The 10,164-nt window shown below is 48.6% G+C and overlaps 1 protein-coding gene across 4 annotated transcripts in view; it reads right to left on the reverse strand.

Annotated features, from left to right (window-relative positions):
* Positions 1-349: 349 nt before the first annotated feature.
* LOC135324192 (angiopoietin-1 receptor-like) overlaps positions 350-10,164 on the reverse strand; it is a 34,803-nt gene continuing 24,988 nt past the window's right edge. The window contains exons 4-6 of one of the 4 annotated variants that reach the window (XM_064499929.1): positions 9,232-9,384; positions 4,824-4,907; positions 350-548 (exon numbers count right to left, since the gene is read on the reverse strand). In XM_064499929.1, the coding sequence (XP_064355999.1) occupies positions 4,858-4,907; positions 9,232-9,384 (203 nt within the window). In that variant the 3' untranslated portion in view covers positions 350-548; positions 4,824-4,857. Of the gene's footprint in view, positions 588-4,823; positions 4,908-8,399; positions 9,385-10,164 lie in introns of those variants that run through there. The other 3 variants (XM_064499932.1, XM_064499931.1, XM_064499930.1) reach the window with 3 other exon arrangements.

A 10,164-nucleotide genomic window follows, 5' to 3' on the forward strand; every position in this document is an offset into this window, starting at 1 on the left:
GATAATGTCTATCACTGTTAAGATGTGCTTCATACCATCGTTGTATTTGGAAAACTGCTGCATATCCACCAAGTCTGCCTGCCATTGAGTGTCCACCTCTGCCACAATCACCTTGTTCCTTTTAAAGCGGTTTCTTGCTGCCTTGTGTAAGCTGTAAGCGTCCTGGTTTGCAAGTCAGATTGGCAGTTCACCTTTTAGCAGCTTAAAAAAGGAGATTTTATACCCCCCAAAGCTTCCCACCTCCCTAGGAGCTGAGTACATGTCTTTTAAACAAGAAGCAGTGGTGCAGACATGTCTACCAACACGCTGCTACTACACACATGTAAGAAATGAAACACCAGACAATCAATTTAACTGATGCACAGAGACACTTTATTAACAGGGTATGAGGGGTGTTGGTCGCCAGTCAGGCTTCTCCAGCCTTTTTCCTTTTTCCCTTGAATGCTGTTGTCTCTTCTATGCTCTCTCCCCTTTCTTTGCTGCATGCCCAGGCAGGAAGGCAAACAGTTCACAGTACACATTTGTCTTCTCCCCCCTCAGTCAGTCAGCTGGAAATTTTTAAAGCATTCTATAAGGTCATCATCGACCTAAGGATAAGGAAACACACATAGCAGCAGCCTGCACCCCACAATGGTCTTACAGGTAGCTATAAGCTCCCCCACAGCCATGGGATTTCTTTGTTCGGGGTCCCTCTTCGGAGGCACCCAACTCGAGCTGTAACTACTGCACGCGCGTCATTAAAATTTAATTATTTAATTTGCCTTGATTTGGCTCCGAACTTTCCAGTGGGAACCTAGGGTCGGACCCTGCTCGAGTTGTAGTTACTGCACGCGCATCGCTAAAATTTACACCCAGGGTGAAGAGGACCAACGGGATGCCGCTGGATCCATGGGTGGTGATATCTCTTTCTCTCTCTCCCCCTCTCTCTCTCCTTCTCTCTCTCCCCCCCCCTCTCTTTCTCTCTCCTCCCCTTCGCCTTTCCCCACCCCACTTCGTGGAAAATAAAGTTAAAAGGTTGTACGATATTTGACCGGTTTTAGCATCTTAATCTCGTCCTTGGGATCGTAACGAAACCCTCACAATATTGGATCGGGACATCTAATTGGCATCACGGACAGGATCCCTTGAGACGAGAGTGTCGTACAACCTTATGGTGTGCTGAGTGATTGTGTGTGTGAACGAGACGTACGAACAAGTACGAAGCGAGTGCGGAGTTCCGATCCGCGGTTCCGCTCTCCCGCGAGGGAAGCGGCCGGAGATGAAAGAAGCGTGAGGAAGGAGTGAATGCTGAGATCTTTAGTATACTAGTTTACGGTTTGGCCTCCTGAGGGTGTATAGGGGAAACTTGGATTTTAAGGTGTGACCCCCTCAGGACGATATCCCCTTTGTAGGACATTTTTTGTAGTAGTTTACGGTTTGGCCTCCTGGGAGCGTATAGGGGAAACAGACTCCTTTAAGGTTTGGTCCTCCCGGGACAAAATCCCCTTTGTAGGATATGGCCGCCCAGAAGGCAGGCGATTTTTGTGAGGAAATCGGGAAATTGTATGACCTTTTGGAAGCACACCGTTCTCGTCCCTCGCCCCCGGGACGAGACTGGGCACGGGACCATTGGTTCCACTTGCAAAGTGTAGTGGACCGAATAGCGGTCTTGCAAAAAGAAGCTAAAGTTAAGAGAGGAAAAGGGAAAGCTATTGTTTGCGCCATGCTAGGAGCGTGCCTAGCAGCTGCGGTGGAGGACAGGAAGCGGGCACCTTGTCAGGCGCAGGCTGTGGTTGCCGCGCTGCAAGCGGCGCTAACGCCGCTGCAAGAACAATTAGGGGAAATCAAGCGTGTGCTGGAGGAGGAGAAGCACCAAGGTCTGATACTGAAAGAGGAGCTAAGAAACCAGCTCCTGAGGGAGGCAGACGCCCTCACCAAAAGTGAGGTGCTGCCCAAGGGAAAAGGGGTACGCCAAATGTACCCCCAAAGGGACCTAAAAAGACTAAAGGAGGCCGTAGACGGCCCCCCCCCTCCATATGTGCCCACTAGTCAAAACGGAATATATATACGAGGACGACAGCGACAACCGCCCCCAGGTTGTTACCAAAGAAATCCCTTTCACAGCTACCGAATTGGCCAAGCTGCGAAAAGATTTTGCCAGAACGGCTAGGGAATCCAAAACTGAATATGTGTGGCGGGTATCCCTGTCGGGGACGGGGGGACGGAATCCTGCTATCGGAAAAGGAGGCAGAGGGATATTGGGGCCCGGGCATGTTCCTGACGACCGGCGATCGCCGAGCCCTGTGGTCCCTGACTCAGAGGGCCGCATGTTGGGCGGGGGGGGCTGAACCCTTTGGAAAGGGGGGATCCCCTAGCTATAACAGGTTCCATCGATCAATTGCTGGAAAGCGTACAAAAGGCAGCTTGTCTGCAAATGATGTACGATCGGGAACTCGAGCCGAACCTGAGCTCTCCGATGTTATTGCCGGTAGATCCCGAGCGGATGACGCCCCTAATATGGGGACTTCCTGATTCCCTGAAACCTATTGGGATTCAATTGCAGGGGAGAATCCAAGATGTGCCCCGCGAGGAGAGAATCGCGGCTGCCCTGGAGGGGATGGTAACCACTGAGCATCGGTGGCTGGGGAAAAAGGTGTGGACCTGGGGGGAGGTAGCCCAGGAATTGATCAATTATGGGAGGAAATACGGGCCAGTCGGCCGGACTTACCAAAAAGTGGAAACTAGGGCCATGCGGGCGGCAGAGCCAGCAAACAAGCCGCTGGCATTTTCTGGGAGGAGCCCAGACTTAGCCAGAAGAGAAAGATCCCTGACCCGGCAGGGACTATGGCAATTGGGGCTGCAAAAAGGCATGCCCCGAGATTTGATGGATGGGCTCCCAACCAAAAAACTAGAGCCAAATATTGCTGACTTAATAGCGACTATCCAGGAACAGTCCCACCCTGTGATGGCAACAATCGATGTCAAAGGCATGTTGTTTATGGTCCCTTTGCAGCCTGAGGACCAAGAGCGTTTTGCCTTCACGTGGGAGGGACAGCAATACACATTCACTCGACTACCTCAGGGGTACAAGCACTCCCCTACGCTAGCCCATCATGCGCTAGCACAAGAGCTCGAAACTGTCCCCATACAGGCGGGAGTCAAAATTTATCAGTACATAGACGACGTGCTCGTGGGAGGGAGCCAGGTAGAGGACGTTGAGAAAATGCAGCGCGACATTATTGCTCACCTAGAGCAGATAGGGCTGACAATTCCGCCCGAAAAGATCCAAACTCCCTCCAGTGAAGTAAAATTTTGGGGAATCTGGTGGAGGAGGGGGATGACCTGCAGTCCCTCGGATACCCCGTCCTCGTTGGACTCAATTAAAATGCTGGAGTCCAAAAAGGACCTGCAACACGCTCTAGGGCTGCTCGTATCCTGGAGGAAGCACATTCCCGATTTTTCAATTGTTGCCAGGCCATTATACGACTTACTACGGAAAAGGGCTCACTGGGAGTGGACCTCGGTCCACGATGAGGCGTTGCGGCTGCTGGTTTTTGAGGCGAACGCCTACCAAGCTTTGGGGCCAATCCACCCCACCGACCCTATCCAGACCGAATGGGGGGTTGCCCGGACCGGGTTCTCTATCCACCTGTGGCAGAAGGGGCCAGAGGGGCCTACACGGCCCATCGGGTTTTATTCACGCAGCTTCAAAGATGCTGAAAAGCGGTACACCACGTGGGAGAAGGGGCTGTTTGTAGTCAGCCTCGCTCTAAGGGAGGCTGAACGAACTATTCGAAAGCAACCCATAGTTCTCCGAGGTCTGTTTAAGGTGACCAAAGCAGTCCTGGCAGGGACCCCGCCCCCTGACGGGGTGGCTCAGAGAGCCTCCCTAAGAAAATGGTACACACAAATAGAGCATTATTGCGAAATTTTTTCTGTAACGGAAGGAGCCGCTAAAGTATTAAATATACAAGATGAGGCAGACTTGAATAAAGAAACCCCCCAACTCCCCCCTGTAATTCAAGTAGCTCCCCCATTTTCCGATCAGATCCTAAATGCATGGTTCACAGATGCTTCCTCAAAGCGGAAAGGGAAAACCTGGAGATACCGGGCTGTGGCGCTCCAAGTGGGGACTAAGGAGCAGATCATTACAGAGGGAGAGGGCAGTGCGCAGGTGGGAGAGCTGGTTGCAGTGTGGAGCATGTTCCAACATGAAAGCCAGGCTACTTCCCCTGTACACATCTACATGGACTCATATGCGGTGTTCAAAGGCTGCACGGAATGGCTTCCTTTTTGGGAGCAAAACGGCTGGGAGGTTAATAGAATAATAAATATACTTGGAGAGCAAAAGATGCTAGTGGGAAAACCCACTAGATTCACACAAAATGGATTATCCCCTCCTCCTGACCCGAGGAGCGAGTTTGTTCTTATTTCTGTTTTCAAGGGCAGTGGTCTGACCAAGATGCACCTACTGCTCTGGACCATCCTGATTCAAGGATGCATCCACGAGGGCGACGAACGACCACTCCCTCTACCTTCCCCCAACCCATTTAATCCCTTCGAGAACAATGAGTTCGTGTTGCTAGCGAAAGCAGTAAGCCATCTTTCAATTTAAGCCACTGCTGGGTTTGCGGAGGACCGCTAGGGTTGTCAAGCTGGCCGTGGACGTCCACACCCCTCACCCCAGACCAGATCGTAAGCAATTATAGTGAAACTGCGGACGACACGTGGGACGACAGTGGGACCTGGCCAATTCAATTTCCAGCCATGGAGCAATATTGTTTAAATCGTACCCAGGAGGGAGGGATCAAAGTGGGGGAAAGTAAATGTCGATGGACACTCACTTGTAAGCTGCTCGATAAAGATGGGAATCTCCACTCACGGACGTGGCTCGATGAAATGGGGCGCAATCGGGGATTTGAGGGATACTGGTCAAACAAAAATGAAACTTTAACTCTCCAATGACCCAATTATCCCCCTTACAAGCGAACCTGCAAATGGGAAGGCACTTCTGGGGCTTGGTATTGTACTGGCCGAATAGGTGATGGGGCAACCACATTTGTCAGCCCTCTGGGCGACAGAGACACAACTTACTTTCAATTCCCACCAGGGATAGATGGGCCATTTGCTCAGGGCATTGGAGCTAAGAAGGGGCATTATTGGATCTGCGGACACAGCATATAAAATTTTACCCGCGGGATGGTTGGGAATTTGTTATATAGGGATTATCAGACCTTTGTTTTTCCCTTTTACCAGAAACAGGCGGACCTCGGTTAGACATAAAGGTATATGATAACCTCGGAGACAGAAGGGTTGCCCGTAAGACGCGATCCATTAAGGTAGATTTGGGGGGGACGCAAAAATGGGGAAACAATGAGTGGCCTCCTGAACGAATAATTCAACATTATGGGCCTGCAACCTGGAACCCCAATGAACCAATATCGGGGGCGAGAGAACCCATTTATAACGTAAACCGAATAATCAGACTACAAGCGGCTCTGGAAATTATTACCAACAAAACCGCTGATGCAATAGATCTTTTAACTCGGCAGTCCCAACAGATGCGCACGGCAACCCTTCAGCACTGCATGGTTTTAGACTATCTGTGAGCTGAAGAGGGAGGGGTGTGTGGGAAATTAAATATTTCTAACCATTGTTTGGAAATAGATGATGTAGGCGAAGTAGTTCTCCAGGTAACCAAAGATATCAGAAAAATAGCCCACGTCCCCGTCCAAACCTGGAATGGCTGGAGTGGCGATTTGTGGTCCTGGTTACCGGGGGCACCGTGGGTGAAACAGTTAATATTCTATTTGTTATGTGCGGTTGCCGCTTTAATGTTCTTACCTTGTATAATTCCTTGCTTTGTTCAATTAATCTGACATGTTGTGTCAAATATGCAATTTGTTCCTACCACCTCGCCCGACGGCATAAAGAAAATCTGTGCCATCTGTTGGCCACAGCCAACCACAGTACCTATCATTTAAACCCATTCCCAGTTTATCCTGAAGGAGGAAATTGCATATTGACATCCACCACGCATTTGCCAGCTGTTTTATACCTGTTGTAACAATCACTTACCTCGTTAACTCAGTTTTGATGCTTGTTCTGTGAAGTTAAATGTTGTTAAAGTTGTTAAAGAATGAGCCTGCATTGAGCAAGACCTCTGTTTAATCACTGTTAAGCACCTTTTTTTTTCCTACCCAAACCCATATCGTTCCTTTTACTCTTCCCGCGACTTGTCAAAAATTGTTCATAACTACCGTGCGTGCTTCTACCTTTTCTATACTTCCTTCTGATCTTTCTCTATCTCATATCACCACCGTGGACGAAGGCTATGAAGACTTCAGGAAGGAGACGTACCAATCAATGTTTAAGTCACGGGGTGGTGTGGCAGACAGATGAGTGAACTTTTGCCTTAAACATTTCTTGGTACATAAGGTGCAAGCAAACCATAACCCCAAACAAGCCATCTGTTCCCGGCGGAAACAGGACCGAGCTGCTGCGACCCCCAAAATGGTCTTCCTGCGACCACCCAGGACACACCGAGCCTGCGCCGAACCAGACCACGATCGGGCAGAGACTTTGGGACCTGGACTGTAAATTACTGCTGCTTAGCACTACTTCTATAAAGCTTGCTTAGCATGAGTAGCTAAATTTGCTGAAGCCTTAGGCCGCACTCCCTAGTTCAGTGAGAAAGGGCCCCAGAGCTGGTGCAGGCTGGAAAGATAAGGGAGTTACAAGCAGTCTGCATTCCTGTGCTTCACACTCCGGGAGGGAGGATGTCAAGGCTTTGAAGTGAGGCCTGCTTGGGCGCCAGGACCCTGGGAAACAAAGCCTCCCCTCACTGCTGAAACAGTGTTAATTAAGGGGGGGGGTCTGGATTATATCCCCTTCGTCAGGACCTTGGGAGATAACACCTACTGTCACTGCTGGGGCAGTGCTAATTGCTGGAACAACACCTGTTGGTCAGGGCCCTGAGAGACAAGGGCGGGATCTGAGGAATCAAAACACGTCTTGTCAGCAGAAACCCCAACAGTAACGATAAGGGAGAAAAGCAGCCTGCCTAGGAACAACGATGAGACCCAATAAGGAGCAGGAGACCCCAGACCTAAAAATTACTATTGGTCTGAACTACCGCATGAGGGGTGGGAAACTTAATTTGGAAAAGCTGTAATTGCCCAGGGATTTCTTTGTTCGGGGTCCCTCTTCGGAGGCACCCAACTCGAGCTGTAACTACTGCACGCGCGTCATTAAAATTTAATTATTTAATTTGCCTTGATTTGGCTCCGAACTTTCCAGTGGGAACCTAGGGTCGGACCCTGCTCGAGTTGTAGTTACTGCACGCGCATCGCTAAAATTTACACCCAGGGTGAAGAGGACCAACGGGACGCCACTGGCTCCACGGGTGGTATCTCTTTCTCTTTCTTCCCCTTCCCTCTCCTTCTCTCTCTCCCTCTTTCTATTCACATTTTTGCTTTAATTACTCATTTCATTATCCCTTATTAAAGAATGTCCTGCCAGCCAATCACAGGGCTGCCTAAGAACACATGGGGTATGATGGTTTCAAAAAATAGCAGTCAGCCAATCACAGAGCAGTATGAAAACATGTGGGCTATCATGTTTTTACAAAGCGGCGGCTCCCTGCCATAAAACAGTGTCTGAAACAACATGGCGGCCCCTGCGTATGTGGTAGGAGGGGCCTCCCTGTTCTAACACACTTCTGGGTAAACTGGGAGGGGGTGGCTGGTCGTGCCAGCCAATCACAGGGCAGTCTGTGAACACGTGGGGTGCGACGTTTTATAAAATGGTGGCCCCCAGGGGCAAAAAGAGGTGGAATAAACAACAGATCAGGTGACCAGAAGAGGGGAGGGACTTCCAGGGCAAGTGGGATGTGTGACCACCAGTAGGGGTGGGGCTTCCACTAGAAGTTGGGGGCAGGGCACCTGTCATGTCTTCTCTTGGATAAAAGTTGGCCTTATACTACTTTCATGAATTCTTCTAATGTAATGCTGTGATTGTGAAGGTGATAAATTAGAAAGTCTTGAGGCAGCCTCAGTAAAACTGAAATAATCCAGACTTGGAACGAAATTTTCAGTTTTCAGGATGCGTTTCATGAATCAACATGGCATTTAGAGCTTTTTACTCTCCTCTTCCCAAAATGCAACTCTCCGATGGGGTTACTTAGAAGGAAGCTTTGCTAGAAAACCTCAGGCTATGTCTATAAGAGCAAATCCAACAGCACTAGGACATGTGTTTGAGCAGTGGCATATGATCATCCATGCTGTTTATTGTTAGCATGCTCCCAAGTACTCTCCCAAGGACTGTTCCTAATAAGCAGTATGGACAAGGCCTTGTGGGGGTGGGGGGGGGGGGGTTATGGACACAACCTTTGCTGTACCACCTCATCTCAGAGGCAGAGAACAGATCTAGGAACATTTTATTGAGTAGTAGAGACATAGCCTCAAAATCCAAACGTTGGGTCTCACATTAATTCATTTGCAACTCCCAGAAATATCTTTTGAATATTTGCAAATAAAATATGGTTTACTATGGAAAACATTTGTTGCATAATATAAGAGCTTTGAGGAGCTATTTATTTTCACATATCAGGATTACATTTCTATTCAGGTTACTAGGATTTTATTTACACCTGATGAAAATGGGCACAACAGCGTGAGTTGCAAGACATCTAAAGAACTAAATGGAAAATGTCTACCTGCATTTTAAACTTGCTCTTCATATCCACTCGGAGATGAGCTTGAACAGCTAGACCAATTTTGAACACACTGGGGTGGTTTATGAAATGAAAACACTGAAAGCCAAAGATGATGTCCTCAGGATAAATGTGGTTTGGATTCAGCCCATTGTAGAGAAAGGAGACACTTGAAAATTCTTATTTTGTGTTCAGATTACATTCCACATCAGATATTCAGGGAATTCCTTGTCCCTTGTTCTTTGTTCAAACCTATGTGAGGTTTGAAAAACCGAGATGCTATTTCTTTGCACTTCTAGGTCACAGTTAAGATGAATTGGCCCTAAATCTGATTTCTTTTTTTAAATCTCCCAGCTGTTTAAAGCAGCATCAGCTTGTACCAGAGATGCTTGGGCAAAATTTTCTACTGATGCAAACTGATGGTGTTTTATGCCAACAAAGATTTTTGTCCCTTATTTGGGCACATTAGAGGTTTCATCTTAGATTCAATACAACAACTTTAAAGAATTAACTATCAGCACACATTAATGGAAACTTACGTCTTACAATCAGCCTTGTATAAGCAGAAGTAAAGAGGTTTCCTCCTATGTATCTGGCAGAGTAAATCCCTGCATCCTGTGGCTGAACTTGGGAATAGGACACTTGTAGTTCACCCGGCACTTCGTGTCTGGGCACAGAGTGAATGAAAGAACCTGAGAAAAGAGCACACAGGCACAATTGACAAGAACATTTGCAATGGTAAGTGGAATGTGAGAGCATCTGCTTCATTAAGGGTATCATATCAAGGAACTTTTCAGTTCAAAGGGAGTCATGAGCAACAGGGAAAGCAATAAACAAAACATAGAGACACAAGGGCTAACAGAGACAATGACAAAGACCAAAACTCTCATGTCGCTAACTGATGGGCCGTTAAGAAACTACAGGCATAGCTTTGGAGAGAGCCAACCTGGATTTGTACCTGATGAGAAGGGGAAACAAGATGAACATGAAGATTTTGGATGTTTGAGGAGAGGGCTGCGGGACTATGCAAGATTTATTAAGGAATGTTTAGGGGAAGGGGATCAGGAAAGAACAAGGAGAGGGGAATGGCGAGGAGGGGGTATAAAAGGGATCAGTCACGTGTAAGCAGGGGCCGGTCAGTACGCTTGCCTGACCGAGCCCTGCGCCTGATCACCGCACTCTCTCCTATCTTCTTATTAAATCCCTTCTTAGCTATCTCTCCGTGTAATTTCACTCGCTATCCCATGTGCGAGTGCTGCAAGGTCTAAGGGCCAGCAGCTGGAGAGACAAGAGTGAGTGAATTTGGGGCCAGCAACTGGAGTCAGACCTCAGGTGACAGCAGCCCCGTGTCTGTGGCGCCAGCAACTGGGGCGAGAGAGGGTCTCAGCGTCAGCCACCGGAGCGGGACCAGGGGTCGTAGGGCCCGTGTGCCTGGGCGGACCAGAGTGTTTGCACTGTCCCCTAACCTGGTG

Source organism: Dromaius novaehollandiae, chromosome W (assembly GCF_036370855.1).
Source record: "Dromaius novaehollandiae isolate bDroNov1 chromosome W, bDroNov1.hap1, whole genome shotgun sequence".
Taxonomy (NCBI): Eukaryota; Metazoa; Chordata; class Aves; order Casuariiformes; family Dromaiidae; genus Dromaius; species Dromaius novaehollandiae.